Source organism: Mauremys mutica, chromosome 10 (genome assembly GCF_020497125.1).
Source record: "Mauremys mutica isolate MM-2020 ecotype Southern chromosome 10, ASM2049712v1, whole genome shotgun sequence".
Lineage (NCBI taxonomy): Eukaryota > Metazoa > Chordata > Testudines > Geoemydidae > Mauremys > Mauremys mutica.
The window spans coordinates 58,966,899-58,988,780 of record NC_059081.1 but is presented as its reverse complement, the minus strand read 5'-3'; the positions used below and the strand labels follow the sequence as shown (position 1 = coordinate 58,988,780).

General features: G+C 41.5%; 1 protein-coding gene across 1 annotated transcript in view; it reads right to left on the bottom strand.

The window, feature by feature from the left end:
• Nucleotides 1-21,882, bottom strand: part of NBEAL1 (neurobeachin like 1) — a 150,919-nt gene that overhangs the window by 103,681 nt on the left and 25,356 nt on the right. Inside the window, exons 3-8 of the mRNA XM_045033167.1 lie at nucleotides 19,639-19,800; nucleotides 17,707-17,788; nucleotides 16,632-16,759; nucleotides 6,671-6,753; nucleotides 3,145-3,230; nucleotides 810-1,116 (exon numbers count right to left, since the gene is read on the bottom strand). Of these exons, the coding sequence (XP_044889102.1) occupies nucleotides 810-1,116; nucleotides 3,145-3,230; nucleotides 6,671-6,753; nucleotides 16,632-16,759; nucleotides 17,707-17,788; nucleotides 19,639-19,800 (848 nt within the window). The remainder of the gene's footprint in view (nucleotides 1-809; nucleotides 1,117-3,144; nucleotides 3,231-6,670; nucleotides 6,754-16,631; nucleotides 16,760-17,706; nucleotides 17,789-19,638; nucleotides 19,801-21,882) is intronic.

Here is a 21,882-nt window from a genome sequence, read left to right as displayed (position 1 = left end):
CAACAGTCAGTATCATCTCACACTGATATCAAAATGTTGAGAAAATGAAAGTATTGGTGGGCAAGAAATGCCCTTATTTACATCTCCCCATTCTCTCCATCAACTTTAAAAAATACAAATCATAAATGAATGCTAACCAATGAATTATATCCTATGGTTTAAGGCTATTGTCTCATCTAAGGTATGCAACCTAGGGAGGTAGTGGAATCTCCATCACTGGAGGTTTTTAAAAACAAGTTAGACAAGAACTTGTCAGGGATGGTCAAAACTTAGTCCTGCCTCAGTGCAAGGGACTGGACTAGATGACCTATCAAGGTCCCTTCCAGTCCTACATTTCTATGGTTCTATGCAATAATTCCCATTACACAACTAAAAACTGCAAATATCTGCCACATTGGACTAGCTCAAATATTCCAGGTATTCCCTTTTTATCGTATAGGGGTTAACTGCAATCTCTCAGATACTGTTGTGTGGAAGCTGTTGCCAAATGATAACTTTTAAATGGAAGTCCATAACAGGTACCAGATCTTCTAATCTTTTTTCACTGCCCCTAAACTGTTTGTAGGCTGACATCCTTAAAACCAAAAAGTAACCAGTACATTCTGATTAATATTTTTTGAATAAAAAGAAAATTGGTACATATTTGAATCAATTCCAACAAGAGGAAAATATTCAGTTTCTTACCTAAATAACAGTGAAAACACACTTGAATAAATTTATACTTATACTTGCTTAAATCACTTCATTACAAAAGTTATGAAAATTTTAACAAAACAGATTTAGAGGAATTGTCTGGATGTATCACTCACTCAGCATTTGGATCTGTAGTGCAATGAACCTATTCTCCCACTGCCTAGATCTCCTGGAGTTAGGCAACGCTGAATGGTCTGAATTAAGCAATTTGAAGTAGTTCTCCAGTATAGTACTGGTCTCCACTTGCCGCTGGTCTGAACTACTGGTGAGAAGGATATGCACTACTTCTGTCAGGCACTTAAGAGTCAGCTCTGCCTTCCTGCTCACTTCCTCAGGATCCCTATCATCCCAGGTGTCACAGTCTGCCAAAACACGCATCAAGACTTCCATGGTGGCAGGAGATATGGCTTGAAGAGCATTTCTCTGAAATCCACAATAAAAACAACTGTACTTTAATCTGAGGGTATCGAGCCTCTTCCAAATACTTAAAATCAACAAGTTTCAATTTGAATCATGCAAGGTATATGAACTCTAATAAGTATAGTACTAATAAGAGCATTGTTAATTTATCTCCTCAGTCAACTATGATTGTGTTGATCAACATAGATTTTGGGCCAAATCCTGGTCATTCTACTCAATTAGACCTAATGGCTTCAAAGGGTACATTTACAGGGGAAAAGCAGAATTTGGCACTATATATCGTGAATACATAATGTATGTAAAGACAAAAAAAGCCTGTTAATGACATAGTAGGGTTACACAGTTTTATAAAAATATTCTGAAAGAAATGCAAAAAATATTTTTCTAGTAATATTAACCCACTCATTTTATACATAAATGTACACGATCTCTAAACCTCAGTTTTTGCATATCTTGACTTTTTTCTGTTTAAGTCTGTAATCTTAAAGTTGCAACAGCAGGGTTTTGGGGGGGGGGGATAAGATTTGGGTTTTTTTAATTAATTGTTTTTAAATTAATATTCTTTAGCTATATGTCTAATATACATTGATTTCAACGTGAAAGGGATACTTATTTTGGTTGCAGGCTTTTAATTTTAGTGTGCATTTGAATTATTCAGTGATACTGATAATATACATATTCTATTGTGTAATAGATCTTTTGCCTTAGCAGAATTTAGAGTACAGTTTAAGTTCAGACTTTCATACACACCCCCGTTTTCACATATCCCCAAATTTCTCAATTAGTTCAGAATTTCAACCTAAAATAGAATTAACTAATGATAAACATTTTAAGAGCACTAGCCTTCCTGTATTACCCAGAGCAATCTTTATCTATGATTGGAGTACATACTGTATTACAGTGGTCACCGAGGGCCATGTAAATTCTCTTTGCTCATGGAGAATTGATTTTCTTTTTTTGAGGTTGGATTACTATTCTAAAGACATAGCGCTCTCTGTTAACCTTTTACAAGATAAACCGGGTAAGCACCAAAGTGCCTTATTCTGTCTCGATATGTGTCTTCTTACAATTTGCGGTCAGATTGTACTGGACTAGACTTGCACAGAAACTTCCCTCCTATCAGTTATTAAAAAAAAAAAATTAAAACGGTCCTCACTCATACCAAGTCCTGGCTAACAGGCTGCTTTTGAACACTGACATATCACACGATTTGACAGAACAGGCATGACACATTATAGCATCACTTGCTCAGACAGCAACATTTTTTCTAAGCTATATCTGAGAAATTCTGAACAGGAGACTGATGTTCAAATTAAATTCAAACCAGTGATTAATCTCACTCTTCATCTGATCTCATTTCCCTTTCCCTTCCCCACCCATATATTCTGTGCCACTTATGCTGCACAGGTATACTTCAAATTCCTTCCTCAGCAATGCCAGACCAAATGATTTAGTGTAAATACACTGCAATTCCAGTCTATTCTTGTACTCCTTTCTAAGTTTCTTGGCACCTAGCAGACACAAACACTCCTTTAATTTAGTACGCTATGCTCATTGTGCCAGCAGAGAACATATTTAGTTTTAGGGCAGGTCTTCGCATAAAATGCCGTGTCAGCACCACTGCACCGGTGTAGTTGTAGCGCTTCAGTGAAGATGCTACCAGGCCGACAGGAGAGTTTCTCCCATTGGTGTAGTTAATTCAACTCCGCGAAAGCTATGTCGATGGGAGGAGAACACATATACACATGTGCATACACAGTTATTACAATTCACGACTACTCTTTGGGGCAGGAACTGTCTCTTACTAGTCTTATATAGCACTAAGCACAATGGAGTCCCAATCCCGGTAACACACACAACCAACTAATCCACAGTCAATTGTTGATACAGTCCGTTCTGCAATACACACTTGTCTTTTGATAGATACCCTATATTCCATAAACCATAAAGTTTACACGAGGAACAGAAGATGAACCCTACACATTGTAATAGCTGAGATTACTTTATAATATTTTTCAATATTCTCCTCACCTGTCCACCAGCCACAATGGCTCCAAAGAGATGTAGCAGGCAACACTTCAGGCTTTCCTTGAGATGTTCACTTTCTTGAAAGCATTCTATTGAAATAAGAGAAAAAGTCGTTTGTGTATCCCAAAATAAGGAGACTCATATCTGTTAATCTCTCTCCTCAAAAGAAAGTACCACATATAAACAAGCTTTAAAAAAATCCAATATGGAATGGCTCAGTGCAGCTGGATCAGTCCCAAACTGCCTGATCTTGCTCCGGTTAAAAAGTCACTGGGAAAACTATTGATTGCAATAGCGGTATGCACAAGCCCATTGTCCTGCATCTTTGTTCATACCATAACTTGACATAAACCACTTACAAATAGCCTTAGGAATTTTTCTGAGCAGTAAATGTTAACCTGGAAGTGTTTCTATAGCAATAACCTTAGACACACAGAGTAGCTACAACAAAACCACAAAGGATTATTTTGTTTGGAATTAGCCCTGTAAGAAACTTCCAATAATGTCACAAGCCAGCAGTAAAAATGTCACTTTTAAAATGCCTGAATAGTCTAACAAAAAAACAAATTAAATATATTAGAATAATTCAATGCAGGCTAAAACAAAAAACGACGTATATGTAAGAGGAACTAGCTTAACATTAGTGCCAAGCATATACTAAAACCATCAGCCCACTTTAACAGTGTATGGAGAAGTACTCCAACCTGATGAAGTGTCTGGTAGCTATTTTTATTTCTCCCAGTTCATTCTAAGCACTCTCTTTTGCTCTTACATACTAGTGCATTTTGCCATACATACAAAGAAGAAAAAAAAAAGAATTACCTGAAATCATTGTTTACAGAAGGCAGCATTTATACCAGATCCACACTCTTCAATACATGGTTTGTGCCCATGATTAGGCTGAAACACCTCAACCTTAGAATGAGACTCATATGTGAGTCGTTCCTCTTACCCGCTGGGGAGGCATAATGGGCAGTAACTGCCTCTACCATCAATTCCTTCTTATGAGAAATGAGGAAATACAAAACTCATCTTCAACTGTTCAAGGACGTTTGATGGGTGGATAAATGAACTGGACAACAGTGGAGATGTGTTCACAAGGACTTATTGATTTTATTATCAGAAAGAAATGTAAGGGAGCACTCATTAAGGCACCAAATCGGGACAGCACTTAGGTATGCACTTAAGCTCCACTGGATTCAATCCAATCTCCACTGTCCTGAATAAAAAGGCTTTCCTGAATCTGGGTCTAAAACAGGGAGATTACATCCATTGCATATGCAGCTTTTTTTTTCTTTTTTTAAACTTCCATGTACAGCATACAGTAACTCCTCACTTAGAAAGTCGTCCCGCTTAATGTTGTTTCACTGTTACATTGCTGATCAATTAGGGAACATACTCATTTAAAGTTGTGCAATGCTCCACTCTTACGTTGTTTGGCTGCCTGCTTTCTCCACAGCTGGCAGCCTCCCTACGCCCCCACCCACCCTGCACCTCCCGCCTGCTGGCAGACCCTGTGGATCAGCGCCTTCCCCCTCCTCCCCCGCCTCCTGCCCACAGCAATCAGCTGGTTTGCAGCGTTTTGGAGGAAGAAGGGAGAGGGGAGGAGCGAGGACTCACACGCAGGCTCCCCCTCCCTCCCCTGCCTCCTGAATGCGACAAGCCAGCTAATTGTCCCGGGTGGGGGGGGGGAGGAGCGAGGACTCAGCACGCGTCCCCCCCTCCCTCCCCTGCCTCCTGAACAGGGAAATCAGCTGGCTTGGGGTGTTTAGAAGGGAGGGGAGGGAGGAAGGAGGAGTCAGGACGCAGCGTGCGAAGTAAAGGGGGAGGAGGTGGGGGGAGAGAAGAAGCAGGTCAAGGGTGGGGGTTTGGGGGAAGGGGTGGAGTGGGCGGACTGAGGGTTGAGCCCCCCACCCCTGGCGTTTGCAGAGTAGGTGAAGCTGCCCTGGAACCTAACCCCCACATTTACATTAGTTCTTATGGGGGAATTGGATTCGCTTAACATTGTTTCACTTAAAGTCGCATTTTTCAGGAACATAACTACAACGTTATGTGAGGAGTTACTGTATCATTTTCTTGTTTATGTATAAAAAGAAAAATCTTATTGCTGTAAATTATTAATACGAAGAACTATCTGAACAAAATCTGAGAAAAACTGTTTTAGAAGGCAGAAGACAGTTGGGTCTACATTTTAAAGTTTTGTTAGCATAGCTATGCCAGTTAGAAGTGTGAGGGGGAAAAACAAAACACCCTCCCTAACCAACAAGCTACGCTGTCAAAAGCGCTAATGTAGACACAGATGTCTCAGCAGAAGTGTCCTTTTGCTAGTACAGCTTATTTTGTTTGGGGAACTGACTATTTTTGCTGGTACAAACTGCACCTGCACTTGCTGGCATAGTTGTGCCATGCAAACCCTTTCTAGTGTAGACAAAGCCTAAGAGATGACTAAAAAAAGTAACTCTGACAAGAGCAGAACATGGGAGGTTTCATCTATCAGTAGATATAAACTAACAGAGAAGGCAATTATTGGCAGTTATGCGATATCAACAAATGTTTTGGCCGCATGCAGCTGCAGGCATTTAACAATTAGAGGGTTGAGTAAAAGAGGGATAGCTCAGTGGTTTGAGCATTGGCCTGCTAAACCCAGGGTTGTGAGTTCAATCCTTGAGGGGGCCATTTAGGGATCTGGGGCAAAAATCTATCTGGGGATTGGTCCTGCTTTAAGCAGGGGGTTGGACTAGATGACCTCCTGAGGTCCCTTCCAACCCTGATATTCTATGATTCATCCACAAAGCTCCTTTGCATAGTTCTTCCTACCTTTAGAGAACAGGACAAAACTGTGTAGAGTGTCCTACAATTACTGTATGTCCTAGACACAGTAGTCTATGTAATGGTGTATCAAAATACAGTACATGCCTCTTGAGGCCCTCCCCTTTTGATTTCTCCTGAAGCCATTTGTAATGCTAAGAACATTTGAAATCTAAAATACACAGTTGTCACAGCTACATTTAATGACTTGACCGGAAGAAACATAGCTTAGCACAGACGTTAGCAAACTATAGTCCAAGGAGCATTTGCTGGTTACGTGGTTCTGGCTTTTCTTGTTTCCAGTGGCTAAAACACATAAGAGGCAACTGAAAATACATAAATACTCTCCTAATATTACTTTTCCATGCCATAACTTCTGCTGTTGCCACAGCGATGTTATGTGAACACACATGGAAAGGCAGGTTGCATGTGCAACAGAATAGGAGACAGCAGGTGAGCCATGAGACCATCTTTTCGTTCAAATATGGTATGCTGCACCATGAAAATGCTTGAAAGATCCAGACTGAGAAAGTCCACAATACCACGGATGAGGATGGCATGATGATGGCATGCCAAACAAAGCCAAATTCTTAGGTACAAAAGAGGTAGAGCAAACTTCAATAAGCCCTCACCTTGGAAAGGAAGCTTGGAACTATAGCTCCAAGAAGTTTGTTCCTTGAAAGGTGATCAGTAACACACACATACTGGCAATAGTACTTACGGTAAAAGAAAGGGATGAATTCCACTGTGAGGGAAGCAGGTTTATACTTCTGTCTGCTCTTTTCAACACTACTCAGGATTCGCCTACAATCAAAAAATGATACATGAGAGAAGTCAGAGATGGCACCAATGTTTATTTGTGAATAGGTCACAAATACACTGCAGAAACAAACTACAGTATCTTTATCCTACAAGATCAAAAAGAAAGAATAAGTGTTTTCATCCTGAAAACTGAGTCACAAATAGTCATGTGTTCACTGCTCCACACTTAAAATGGCTTGACATTTACAGTATGGTTTTGGTTTTTTAAAAAGAGGAATCTGTTATTTGATCGTAATAACAGCAACCAAGCCACCAACTTTACTGCCAAATTTCTAAACCATGCAATTTGAAAATGGGCAAGAAACTGTATTAGGGGTTTATTATGGAAAAAGATTAATTTTAAGGAAAATTACTCACTGATACTGCTCTTAAATCTTTATTTCAACAGTGATTATATTAGCATTTTAATCTCATAAAACCAAAATGATTCCTTCTGTCATACTTCTCTCTCTCTGTTCATTCTGGCTTCCATCTTCTACCATTTAAAAAAAATAGCTTAGTTTTTAGAACAGAGAAAGAAATTGAGAGTTTGAAGTGGATCAGTTGCAATCAAGCTCCCTCTAGATAAATGTTCAGCCTTTTTCTTTATAATACACGGGTAGGTGATAAATGTACGCAATCTCTAAACCTCAGTTTTTGCATATCTTGACTTTCTTCTGTTTAAGTCTGTAACCTTAAAGTTGCAATACCAGGGTTTGGTGTGGGGGGGATTAGGATTTTTGTTGGCTCAGATATCTCCTCAGTCAGCTACTTGAGTATTCCAGGATGCATTTAATCAAGCCCTGGTAATTTGAAAACATCTAACTTGTCTAAGTAATTTTTGACTTGTTCTTTCCCTATTTTAGACTCTGATCTTCCCTCATTTTCACTGGCATTCACTATTTTAGATGTCCACTCCCACAGTGGCTGGCAGGGGAGCCCGGGGCCCAGCTTCTACTCCAGGTTCCAGTTCAGGGACCCTCTACACAGCAGCCACGGACTGTTCCCTGCACCTTGCTGCCTTCCCCTAAGCCGCTTCCATAAATCCTTGCCTTCACCACTCCCCTAGGTTTGCCAGTCTTTTCACTCCCTTCTCCCAGGGAGTAACTTCAGGCAACTTTGTCTCTGCAGCCCCCCAACATTCCTTCCTTCTCCCAGGGAGTGACTGCAGATTTCTCCCCGCCCCCTCCTCTGCTCCCAATTTCCTGTCTATTGTAGAAGCCCCACCTGTCCCTCACACATGATGTTCTCATTAATTAGCTACCTCCAGCCTAAAGCTCCCCTGTTTGCAAACCAATCGGCTGATTTGGCCCACCTGGCCTAACTCCGCTCTTGCAGAGCCAGTGTAGGGAGCACACCCCATCTCACCATGTAATGAGGAAAGCGTCTCCTAGAGATTGGGGATTGAATCTCCATCTAGAACAGAATTTCCTACACTTTGTGTTTGCTGCTATGGCAAAAAGGTTGACCTCTGGAAATCTACAAGCTAGGAATATTTTGTTGAGGATACGAGAGATAAATGTCTACTCAGGTTATCCGCCATGGTGTTTGTATCCATGGGAGGTAAGAAGCCACGATCATGTAGGAACGAATGACACTGCTAGATTCTCGCTAGAAAGGATCAAGGGAGACTATGCCAGGTTGGGTAAGACGCTTAAGGAAATTGAGGCTCAGGTGATCTTCAGTGGGATCCTACCTGTCCCTAGGGAAGGGCGCCAAAGGGGTGAGAGGATCGTGACGATTAATAGTTGACTGAGGGAGTGGTGTTACAAGGAGGGCTTTGGGATGTATGGGCACTGGGAGGCTTTTGGGGACAGACAACTGTTCTCTCGGGATGGGCTCCACCTGAGTAGGGAAGGAAGTAGACTTCTAGGAGGGAGGCTGGCTCATCTGATTAAAAGAGCTTTAAACTAGACACTGGGGGGAGACGGTTGGGAGAGGTCCTGGTGCTCTCCACGCCAAATTTATACATTGGGAGTGAGAACAACAAGATAACAACAGATATAGCCAGAGGGGGACGGTTAGGTGTAAGGAAGAGGGGGGGGACGGATACTAGATCTACAGGTCATACTGGTAGTACTGTGTCCCTACTGAGTTGGGTGAAAAGAGTGAGAGGAGCCCATCAGCAAAAATTAGGATGTTTGTTCACCAATGCGAGAAGCTTAGGTAATAAAATGGAGGAACTGGAGCTCCTGGTCCGAGAATTGAAACCGGATATCGTAGGAATAACCGAAACATGGTGGAACGGTAGCCATGACTGGAGTACAGGTATGGAAGGGTATGTGCTGTTTAGGAAAGACCGATGCAAAGGTAAAGGTGGGGGAGTAGCATTGTATATCAATAATGAGGTGAAATGTAATGAAATAACTAGCAATGCAATGGATAATACGGAGTCTGTCTGGGCAATGGTCACATTGGGGAAGAAAACTACCAGAGCCTCACCCGGGATAGTGATTGGAGTGTGCTATAGACCGCCGGGATCTAGCTTGGAGACGGATAGAGAGCTCTTTAATGTTTTTAAGGAGGTAAATACTAATAGGAACTGCTTGATCATGGGGGACTTTAACTTCCCGGATATAGATTGGGAAACAAATGCTAGTAATAATAATAGGGCTCAGCTTTTCCTAGACGTGATAGCTGATGAATTCCTTCATCAAGTGGTTGCTGAACCGACGAGGGGGGATGCCATTTAGATCTGATTTTGGTGAGTAACGAGGACCTTGTTGAGGAAATAGTTGTAGGGGACAACCTTGGCTCGAGTGATCATGAGCTAATTCGTTTCAAAATAAATGAGAGGATAATCAATATTGCATCTGAGACTAGGGTTTACGATTTCAAAAGGGCTAACTTTACTAAATTAAGGCGACTAGTTAGGGAAGTGGACTGGACTAACATATTTAGGGATCTAAAGGCAGATGACGCCTGGGGTTACTTCAGGTTGAAGTTGCAGGAGTTGTCAGAGGCATGTATCCCGAGAAAGGGAAAACGGCTTGTAGGTAGCAGTTTTAGACCGAGCTGGATGAGCAAGCGTCTTAGAGGGGTCATTAAGAAAAAACAGAAAGCGTACCAGGAGTGGAAAATGGGAGGGATCAGCAAAGAAACCTACCTTATTGAGGTAAGGGGATGTAGGGAAGCAGTGAGAAAGGCAAAGCGACGGGTGGAGATGGACCTAGCAAGGGGGATTAAAACCAATAGCAAAAGGTTTTTTAGCCATATAAATAGGAAGAAAACCAAGAAAGAAGAAGTGGGACCGCTTAAAACTTTAAACGGAGTGGAGATTAGGGATAATCTTGGAATGGCACAATATCTGAACGAATATTTTGCCTCGGTCTTTAATGAGGCTAATGAAGGGCTAAGGAATAGTGATAGAGGGACCGATGGGAATGAAGATATGGGGGTAGACATTACGGTATCTGAGGTAGAAGCCAAACTTGAACATCTTAACGGAAGTAAATCGGGGGGCCCGGATAATCTTCATCCTAGAATATTAAGGGAATTGGCGAGTGATATTGCTAGCCCGTTAGCGATGATTTTTAATAAATCCCTAAATTCGGGGATTGTACCGTTTGACTGGAGATTAGCTAATGTAGTTCCTATATTCAAGAAGGGGAAAAAAAAGTGACCCGGGTAACTACAGGCCAGTTAGTTTAACATCTGTAGTATGCAAAATCATGGAAAAAATTTTAAAAGAGAGAGTGGTTACGGAGCATGAGGCCGATGGCAACTGGGATAGATTACAGCATGGATTTACGAAAGGTAGATCGTGCCAAACCAACCTGATCTCCTTCTTTGAGAAAGTAACAGATTCTTTAGACAAGGGAAATGCGGTGGATCTAATATATCTGGATTTCAGTAAGGCGTTTGATACGGTACCGCATGAGGAATTACTGGTTAAATTGGAAAAGATGGGGATCGAAATGAAAATCCAGAGGTGGATAAGGAGCTGGTTAAAGGGGAGACTGCAGAGGGTAGTATTGAAGGGGGAACTGTCGGGTTGGAGGGGGGTTACCAGTGGAGTTCCTCAAGGTTCGGTTTTGGGTCCGATTTTATTCAATCTATTTATTGCTGACCTGGGAACCAAGAGTAGGAGTGGGCTGATAAAGTTTGCGGATGACACCAAGTTGGGAGGTATTGCCAACTCGGAAAAGGATATCCTCCAGGGAGATTTGGATGACCTTGTAAACTGGAGTATTAGTAACAGGATGAAATTCAATAGTGAGAAGTGTAAGGTTATGCATTTAGCGATGACTAATAAGAATTTTAGTTATAAGCTAGGGACGCACCAGTTGGAAGTAACGGAGGAGGAGAAGGACCTAGGAGTCCTGGCTGATCGTAGGATGACTATGAGTAGGCAATGTGATGTGGCCGTTAAAAAAGCTAATGCGGTCTTGGGATGCATTAGGCGAGGTATTTCTAGTAGGGATAAGGAGGTGCTAGTCCCGTTATATAAGGCGTTGGTGAGACCTCATTTGGAGTATTGTGTGCAGTTTTGGTCTCCCATGTTTAAGAAGGATGAATTCAAATTGGAACGGGTACAAAGAAGGGCCACTAGAATGATCCGAGGAATGGAAGGCCTGTCGTATGAAAGGAGACTTGATGAGCTCGGTTTGTTTTCCTTAACCAAAAGAAGGATAAGAGGAGATATGATTGCACTCTTTAAATATATCAGAGGGATAAATACCAGGGAAGGAGAGGAATTATTTCAGCTCAGTGCTAATGTGGACACGAGGACAAACGGATATAAATTGTGAGTCAGGAAATTTAGGCTTGAAATTAGACGAAGGTTTCTAACCATCAGGGGAGTGCAATACTGGAACAGCCTACCGAGGGAAATAGTGGGGGCGAAGGACCTCCATGACTTTAAGATTAAGCTAGATAAGTTTATGGAGGAGATGGTATGATAGGATAACGGGCTTAGTCAATAGGTCAATTAAGTGCCACACTGGTAAATAGTACAATGGGTCAATGATATGATATTCTTAACCTTTTTCCAGGGGGTATGGCTGGAGAGTCTTGCCCGCATGCTCGGGGTTCAACTGACCGCCATATTTGGGGTCGGGAAGGAATTTTCCTCCAGGGTAGATTGGCAGTGGCCCTGGAGGTTTTTCGCCTTCCTCCGAAGCATGGGGCAGGGGTCGCTTGCTAAAGGAGTGGGTGGATCGGCTTATGTGGCCTGCATCTTGCAGGAGGTCAGACTAGATGATCATAATGGTCCCTTCTGATCTTGAATTCTATGATTCTATGATTATTCGCTTGGCTATGCACCTGTTCCAAAGCTTTATTGCTTTGGTGCAGAGTGAAGGGGAATGTGTTCTGCCCTGCTGATTGATATACTACACACATGCTATGTTGTGATGATCTTAATGGACTTGATTTTGAGTAAGAGAAGAAAGTGGCGGCAAGCATTTCTGACCGCCCTTCATTCCAACAGGTTGATGTGAAAGAGCTGTTCCTGTTGTGGCCATTTGCCTTGGACTGTACATGGGCCCAAATGGGATCCCCAGCCCAAAAAGGTAAGCATCCAGTGTTAAGAAGAATGTAGGGGGATTCCAGCTGAACAGGATTCCTGCATACATTTTGGATGGAATCATCCACTAGGTGAGTGACTGTAGGACCTGACTGGATACAAATATCTGTGCTTGTTGAGTATAAAAACAGTACTGAGCCACTCCTGGAGATGTCAAAGATGCAGCCTGGTATTTTGTGTCATAAAAACACAAGCTGCCATGTGTCCCACAGTTGCAGACATGTCCTTGCTGGAACTTGAGGGCTCTGCTACATACACACTTTGTATAATGTTCTTTAAAGCATGGAACCTGTCAAGTGGGAGATGAGCTTTGCCCATTATCAAATCCAGAAGCACTTCTATAAAGACATTTTGTTGGGTAGGGAGTCAAGATCGATTTCTCGAGATTTATCTTCCTTCCTTCCTGAACTTGTCTGAACTGCTTGACCATACCTCGTGATATGACCGACTCTGGAGGAGCCAGTCATTGAGGTAGGGAAGACAGTTATTCCTAGATGACAGAGGTATGCAGCTATGACTGCAATGATTTTTGAGAATACCATGGGGGTACAGTGTAGTACCCAGTACAGGTAATGATTGCAATTGAAAGTGAAATAAAGAAATCTTTTGTGAGAAGGACGAAGCACTACGTGGAAATAGACATCTTTGAGGTTGAGGGTCACAAAGCCGTTGCCAAATTGCAGGGAGGGAATAACTGCTAGGGACACCATTCTGAATTTCAAATGTTGGGACATGCTTATTCAATTGCCTGAGACCTACTATTGGCCTCCAACACTAATTTTTCTTAGGTTTCAGAAAATATCTTGAATAGAACCTTTTTCCTCTGTGTTGAAGTGGGACTGGCTCTATGGCTCCTAGACTCTGGAGTGATGAGATCTCCTGTGTGAGCAACTGCTCTGAGAGGGGGTCCCTGAAAAGGGATGGGGAAAGGGGTTGAAAGGGCAGGGTAGAGGTAAATTGGATAGTATAATCTGAAGTAATGGTCTCCAATACCCATTTGTCCAATGTTATAGCCTCCCATCTTTGATGAAATAGAGAGGCAGTGACCAAATTGAGGAAGCGGGGTTGTATCATGCAGCTGATAAAACCTAGTCATTGGGTGGTCAGGTCTCATGACCAAATCAGCAAAACTGGCGTTTGCATGATGGTGAAGGCTGGGATAAAGCAGTCAAGGTAGTTGCAGGCTTTTTCTTTGAAAACCTCAACCACTTAAACTCATTCCCCGTTCTAAAATTACCAACAGGGCTGGGGTTAGTCACTCCACTTTAGCAGTGTCCTTGAGACTCCAGCTACTCCAATGCTTTTTTTGCCTCTGTCTTCACAAACAAGGTCAGCTCCCAGACTGCTGCACTGGGCAGCACAGCATGGGGAGGAGGTGACCAGCCCTCTGTGGAGAAAGAAGTGGTTCAGGACTATTTAGAAAAGTTGGACGAGCACAAGTCCATGGGGCCAGATGCGCTGCATCCGAGGGTGCTAAAGGAGTTGGTGGATGTGATTGTAGAGCCATTGGCCATTATCTTTGAAAACTCATGGCGATCGGGGGAGGTCACGGATGACCGGAAAAAGGCTAATGTAGTGCCCATCTTTAAAAAAGGGAAGGAGGAGGATCCGGAGAACTACAGGCCAGTCAGCCTCACCTCAGTCCCTGGAAAAATCATGGAGCAGGTCCTCAAGGAATCAATTCTGAAGCACTTGGAGGAGAGGAAAGTGATCAGGAACAGTCAGCATGGATTCAGCAAAGGGCAAGTCATACCTGACTAACCTAATTGCCTTCTATGAGGAGATAACTGGGTCTGTGGATGAGGGGAAAGCAGTGGACGTGTTATTCCTTAACTTTAGCAAAGCTTCTGATACAATCTCCCACAGTATTCTTGCTGGAAAGTTAAAGAAGTATGGGCTGGATGAATGGACTATAAGGTGGAAAGAAAGCTGGCTAGATCATCGGGCTCAACGGGTAGTGATCAATGGCTCCATGTCTAGCTGGCAGCTGGTATCAAGTGGGGTGCCCCAAGGGTCGGTCCTGGGGCTGGTTTTGTTAAATATCTTCATTAATGATCTGGAGGGTGGCGTGGACTGCACCCTTAGCAAGTCTGCAGATGACACTAAACTGGTAGGAATGGTAGATATGCTGAAGGGTAGGGATAGGATACAGAGGGATCTAGACAAATTAGACGATTGGGCCAAAAGGCATCTGAATAGGTTCAACAAGGACAAGTGTAGAGTCCTGCACTTAGGACGGAAGAGTCCCATGCACTGCTACAGACTAGGGACCGAGTGGCCAGGCAGCAGTTCTGCAGAAAAGGACCTAGGGTTTACAGTGGACGAGAGGCTGGATATGAGTCAACAGGGTGCCCTTGTTGCCAAGAAAGCTAATGGCATTTTGGGCTGTATAAGTAGAAGCATTGCCAGCAGATCGAGGGAGGTGATCATTCCCCTCTATTCGGCACTGGTGAGGCCTCATCTGGAGTACTGTGTCCAGTTTTGGGCCCCACACTACAAGGAGGATGTGGAAAAACTGGAAAGAGTCCAGCAGAGGGCAACAAAAATGATTAGGGGGCTGAAGCACATGATTTATGAGGATAGGCTGAGGGAACTGGGATTATTTAGTCTGCAGAAGAGAAGAATGAGAGGGGATTTGATAGCTGCTTTCAACCACCTGAAAGGGGGTTCCAAAGAGGATGGATCTAGACTGTTCTCAGTGGTAGCCGGTGACAGAACAAGGAGTAATGGTCTCAAGTTGCAGTGGGGGAGGTTTAGGTTGGATATTAGGAAAAACATTTTCACTAGAAGGGTGGTGGGGCACTGGAATGGGTTACCTAGGGAGGTGGTGGAATCTCCTTCCTTAGATGGTTTTAAGGTCAGGCTTGACAAATCCCTGGCTGGGTTAATTTAGTGGGGGATTGGTCCAGCTTTGAGCAAGGGATTGGACTACATGACCTCCTAAGGTCCCTTTCAACCCTGATAGTCTTTGATTCTAAGATTCTATGATACTTAGCCAGTGGTTCCAGTAACCTAGGGAAGGTGGAAAATAGAGCAGGGCGAGATCTTTGTGCTGATTGAGACCGGCTAAACTTCCTTTTATTTGCAGGCATGTATATCCCTAAAGACTTAAGTGTTGCCCTAGAGTAGGTTATGAAATGAGTCATCCATGGAATCTGCAAAAAGTTTCTGGCCACTGAAAGGTAAATCTTCCACAGTTGATTGATTCCAGTGAAGCTGGTCTCTTAGTAGTAGCATTCTTTGGTACTAAGCCCTTTTCCGCTGAGGTATGGGATTTAGTTGGAATCTTAACATGCTTCATGGTTCTGGAAGTACTCAGAGCCTCACTAGCACTCCTCTCAGGGCCTGAGGTCTCCTGTGACTGGATCTTATTTGATAAGGAGCTATGTATTGTTTTCCTCCTCTTATCTCCTTCCTTTCCCCATATTTTGGGCAGCTGTAGTAGGGAAATGTTATCCCTTGGAAAAACTGATGGATTCATAAGACACCATTTTCCGGGAAAATAGGAAAGCTACTATAAGAAATTATTACTAATAAAATTTTCAGATGAAGATTGGGCACATATTTGATTCAGCTATGTAGGTCATAGTGCAACAGCTTCCAACTAAACGCAGAGCCTTTTAAAATTTTGTTTTGATACTGTGGTAATGAATACCACAACAATGCTAACAAAACAACATCTGTTTTGTAAATAATAATTTGTATACTTGAAATATTTAATAAATGTTTTAAAAGTAAGCAGGAGTATGTAGAGATTTGTAATAGATTAATTATTTCCTCTCAATCTCTATTTTTAGTACTAAAATAAGGGAACAGGTAGCATCTCTAGCAAAAATCATACACGATTTCAAGTGATTAGAACCCAGCATATAGCATACATCACTAATCTGCTTCTAAACATGTACCTCAGGAAGTCCTCAGCTGGGACCCTGGCTATCTATTCTCTCCAGAACTTTCAAATAAAAAAATCTGGGTTTTTATTTGATGGAACTGGGATAGATTAGTACTCCAATACTCTTAGTGGCAGTGTAGTACAGTACCCTAATAATTATCAGTATGTCTGCATCACAGTATTGATTTTGGTGCAAAGAGATAATTTCTTGATTCCTTCATTCATGTTTTCAATACAGAACATATCTTTGGGAAAGCTTATTGGTATCAAATCTAGTCCTCAGTGCTACCAATGCTAGTAGCTGCTAAAATGCAAGAGTACAAGTGTGTCAGTGTAATTATGTCTCATTTCAGCTTAGTGTGCAGTGACCATGGTTGCGTTGAAACCATAAGATATCATTATAGTAACATTTTAAAGAAATTATCACAATATTAGAATTTACTATATTAGGTAAACACATACCCTGCAATTTGCTGCCTCCAGTTTCGATACGGATCATAGAGACTTTCACAAAAAGCCAATGCGTGTCTTACAAACTCTTCTATAGGTGACTGATCTGCCACTTCTTTCTCTTTAGTTTTGCTTTTTAACTGAGAGAAAAGAAACAAACAATTATGATCAGAATCCTTCTAGGAACACAAATTTTGTGAAGAAAGAAGTTCACCAACGGAGTAAGGCTGGGATTCTCCAGAGACCTTAAGGGTGTTGGGCATCCGATCCTCACTCACTTTCAATGGCATATCTGAACCTGCCTCACTTAGGCTCCTTTGAAAATCCCAGCAGAAATTCCTTCTGCTTTACTGAGATATGCAATATACAATGTACTAAAAATAATCATCAACTCAAAGGTCCTACTATCTTCATGATATACGTGCATAACACTCACTGACACTAATGGCAATTTCACATGTACACTGTGGGGAACAGACCTCCACAATTTTAAATATTCCCTACCCAAATACTTCCTAAGTATGGCTGACATTTCAATACGCACCATAAACTGAAGTATTGAAATCACCTCCTAACTAAAGAAACCAATTCTTCTAAAATAATTCTTTTAACTTCAATTGCTTAGAACACATTTTAAAACTGTTCTATTAAGACTTTTCAGATGCTTGTAAATAAGCAGTGAAAAAAATGCATTACTGATCAAGAACAGGGATCGCTACATATAAACATGCAATAATTAAGCCTTCTCTTCAGCCTTTCATTAAATTCTACACTCATCCAACTTAGTACAAATTCCGAATACTTGGCTGTTCTAGAGTACTCTCAACTAAGGACTGTAAAGCCCTTTTGTATATATAAATAAAAGAAGCCTTAAATCATTGCAGTAACGTGGGTAGGTACTGTTGTTCTGATTTTAAAGATAGAAAACTGATGTACAGCAAGAATGTGTGACCTGCCTAAAGACATACAAGAAGTTTGTGGCAGAGTTAGGAAGAAAATCCAGACCCCCTAGTTCCCAATCTTGAGCCCTCAATCCTCCTTCTGTATTTCTAGCAGCAATATATACGAGAGTTGTAATTCCACGTACCTGCTGAATGTAGAGTGTAGTCATGGTGATAATATGGTTAATGTAGGAGCAAGTCCCAATTTCTTCCACATTAGCCAGATTTCTGTAGGAGCAACATGAGCCACAGTTGTTTGTATATTGTAATATTATTTGAACAGGCCCCTGAAGCTTTTTTTTAGCATTCAATAAAAAACAATACACGTCAATATTTTAAAAATATCCACCAAAATAATATACTGTAATGTTTATTCCTCTCACATTAAGATACTATACATGTGTGTCTTCCAGCTAGAAGAAAATTAGAGTACAGTCAGAGCTCCAGTCATGTCTGTTTTATCTGGAATCTCAGATTCCAGAAGTTAAATTGATTCACAGAGCATTCTAAATAAACAAAACTCAGAAATGGAATCTGATACCAAAGACAACAATTATTCCTCTGACATCACTAAGAAAACTGGTGGCTTAGCCACAAATGGTTTCTAAAACCCCGAGTGAGTTTTCCACAGGCCTATTATCAGTTTTGGGGTTTTTTCTTTTAATTAAAAGGATAGGCATCTGAGTGTATATTTTTAGAACACTACACAAAACATAAAAGGCAAAAGAAAACCACTCCTGCTTGCATATTGTAGGTGTTGCAAACACACTTCTCAACCCTTGAGACATGTGAACTAAAATAAGGAGTTCAGTGACAAAAAAGAATATTTTTTCAATGACTAACTAAAATTGACAAAGCACAGAAATCTGAAGCTACAGCTACTACTGTTTCCTTAACTTATCCTTAGGCCTGGTCTACACTCGGAATGCGGGGTCGATGTAAGATACGCAACTTCAGATACGGGAATAGCATAGCTGAAGTCGATGTATCTTAATTCGACTTACCTCCCATCCTCACGGCACGGGATTGACGGCCGCGGCTCCCCCGTTGACTCCACTACTGCCGCTCGCTCTGGTGGAGTTCCGGAGTCAACGGGAGCGCATTCGGGGATTGATATATCGTGTCTAGATGAGACACGATATATCGATCCCTGATAAATCGATTGCTACCCGCCGATCCGGCAGGTAGTCTGGACATACCCTTAGAATTTTAACGCAATTTGGGCACAACTGTCTCTTGCCATACAGTGCCTTTTCATTGTTCTGGCAGGGTGAAAGGACCACAAGGTTGGAAATGGTTCCTGAGGAATATCCCCAGCAAAAAGAGATTTCTCTGGCCAGAGCAGAGCTGGGTCCTTTCTAGACAACATCATGGGAACATATTGGAGGTGAGGAGTGTACATGGCCAGTGAGAGAGCTATGCTCATTTTGTAGATATTCCTCAGGGGACAGTCGCAGAGTGTAAATTAGAGCAGCTCTGTCTCAATAGACATTGTTAGAGATAAAACTGTTGTATTCTAAATTGTGTTAATGAACAATTTAAAATTTCGGAGGAATGGACATTTTAGACCTCTACTTATATGGCTGTTTGATATATGGTTAAGCAATAGCACAAAAAAGAAGATAAAAGTTTCAGAAGATGCCAGTAATATAAAATAAAATATTTTCCTAAACTAAGGGACATGTAAATATGTTAAGAATGTGAATCAACTTTCCCTGGACAGTTCCCTTGGAAGTTATTTCATGGCCAAAAACATATTAGCAATCTGTTTTGGTTTTTTTTTAAATCTTGTTTCCGTTATGTAACATAGATTTGAACTTTCAATACAAATAATATGCTGTCATTTTCTCCACTCAGTCCCTTTCTCATCAGGGCCTTCTTTATCCATATTATTGTTTTTTTCCTTTCATTATACCATGTGTTTTGACTGCAATATGGAGAGTCTCTGTCTCTACTGGGCAATGTTTTGTCACACTGCATGTGTATTAAGAATCTCTATCTATATCGTTTTAAGTAAATCAAGATTTCCCAGACAAAACAATATACTGGTGAAAGAAGCAGCCAGACCGAATAAATACCTGCAAAGGATAATAAAGAATTTGACAAGTAAAAGTGATAGGGCTTGTTGCTCCTCCTCTAGTCCATCTGACATTTTTTGGACACATTGTAGCAGCTGAAGCCTCAGGACCTGCAGAATATTATCAGGAAGTAGTGATATTCCAGGAGGTACATCATCCACCCTTTAAAAAAATACACAAAATAATTAATGTATGTAAATGATTTTTTTATTTATACATCTTGTGTATCTGTGTGCACTGTTTCAAGCCACTATAATACACATGTTCCTAAACTGGGGCTATTGGTGGTTCACAAATATTTGCTGGTGATCCACAAAAAACTGCCCGGTCACATTGTGCCGGCTCTTCCTCCTTGTTCTCATCTACTACATTGTATTGAAAGGCAGCTAAAAATACATTAAATGGTTTTCTTAACATTACTTGTCCGTGTAAGTAACTGCTGTAGTCACCACAGGAAAAACTAGGGGACATGGTCCGTGCAATCCCAAATCAAGGAGAAGGTGATACAAAATATATTAAGGTAGGGCCACTCTATTAAAAAATTTTACAATCACTGGTACTGATCAAAAGTAACTAAATAAATACAATATTAACTACAAAGTAGCCACTGAAGCCCAATTACTAAATATCCACAGTGAAATTTTTCAGTATCCTAAGTATACAAGACACACAAATAAGAAATTTAATGGGACTATTACATGTGAGAAAACTGGAAAATAAGGAGTCTGGCAGACAGAAATCCCCAGCGATCCATCTGATTCCTGGCACTTGTCTGGTGTATTAATAATTACTGCCCCATCACTACTTGTTTCTGGAGATCAAACCAGGAAATAGATTCGTTCCTCTACTTATTTTTAAAAAGAAACAGAAAGCACAATACTGTTATGTTGGCACAATCAATGTATCAGAGTCCTGCCATGCCCAGACTTTGCCCTAGGGAACCATTATGCATTCTCACCAGTTGATCTTCCTATGTTCAAAAGATTTGTGTAAATATCAGAGAGGGTCAGAAGAAGAAAATTAGAGACAAAAACAGCAGCAAGGCCAGAACACACAATACTACTACATAGATTATTCTGGTTCAATAACATCCTGGAAATGCTCGGATGGGTTGGAGCAGCAATGTTTACTATAGACTCCTTCTGCCATTATCTCACTTGCAGGGAGTGCAGTTTTCAGTCCAAGAGCTGTTCATTCATTCTTTCAGCTGATGAAGAGATGCTCTGTCGTGTCAGCTGTCTGACCTAGGGAGGATACTTGAGGGAAACATATGGGAAATAGTTATGGGAAAATGAAGAGCTGGCAACAACTGGAGGACCCAGCCTGCAACAGCCTTTAGTTAGAACCAGATATGGTAAGCGAGAGAAATCAACCTCCAAAAACAGGTCCAACTCCAAAAGTGGAACTTTATGGATGGGGGGGAAACAACTATTCAGATGATACCTACCAATATTTAAAAGGAAAATACAGCACTATTTGGGGCCAAAATAATTTGTATCTGTTAGCACTGGAGAAGAAATCTCTGCAGAGGAAAAGAGGGGAAATTGATATAGTTTGCTAAACCAACCAGAGAGACTCTCTCTCCTAAGTAGAACCCACTGGTATATATGTAAACATTGTATATTTCCAGAATATTAGTGCCATCTAGCTGAACTCAAAGTACTCATATGCAGTACAGCTGTGCACACTCTTCTGATCCTTTAGAACGCTATACAGATGCTGTCTGAAGTAGACATACAGAGACAGAGCAACTACTCCCTTCCACACAACCTCCAGAAAAGAAATGCATCTTTCTGTGAAGGCAGCCTCCTCTTTCTAGATACCAGTGTATACGCATAAGTCAATGTACACAGAATCCTTTATAGGCCACAAATTTCTCCATTGATAATTTCAATTAAGCTGGACAAGTAGCTTTCCAAAAAGGCCAACTGTAGTTTCTCAGCAAGAGGTTTAAATGCTGTACAGTAAAGTAAGCAGCAACGCCCTCATGCCACACACCCCGCCCCCCCCAAAGACAGGGTGACCAGACAGCAAGTGTGAAAAATCGGGACGGGGACGGGCGGTAATAGAAGCCCATCTAAAAAAAAAGCCCCAAATATTGGGACTGTCCCTATAAAATCAGGACATCTGGCCACCCTACCCAAAGACAGGCTGACTGACGAGACAGAGGGGAAAAAAGCCTCAGGGAGCAAGACTGGAAGTTATTACAAAACCACATTCGCTGTGCTACTGCACAAGCCACTG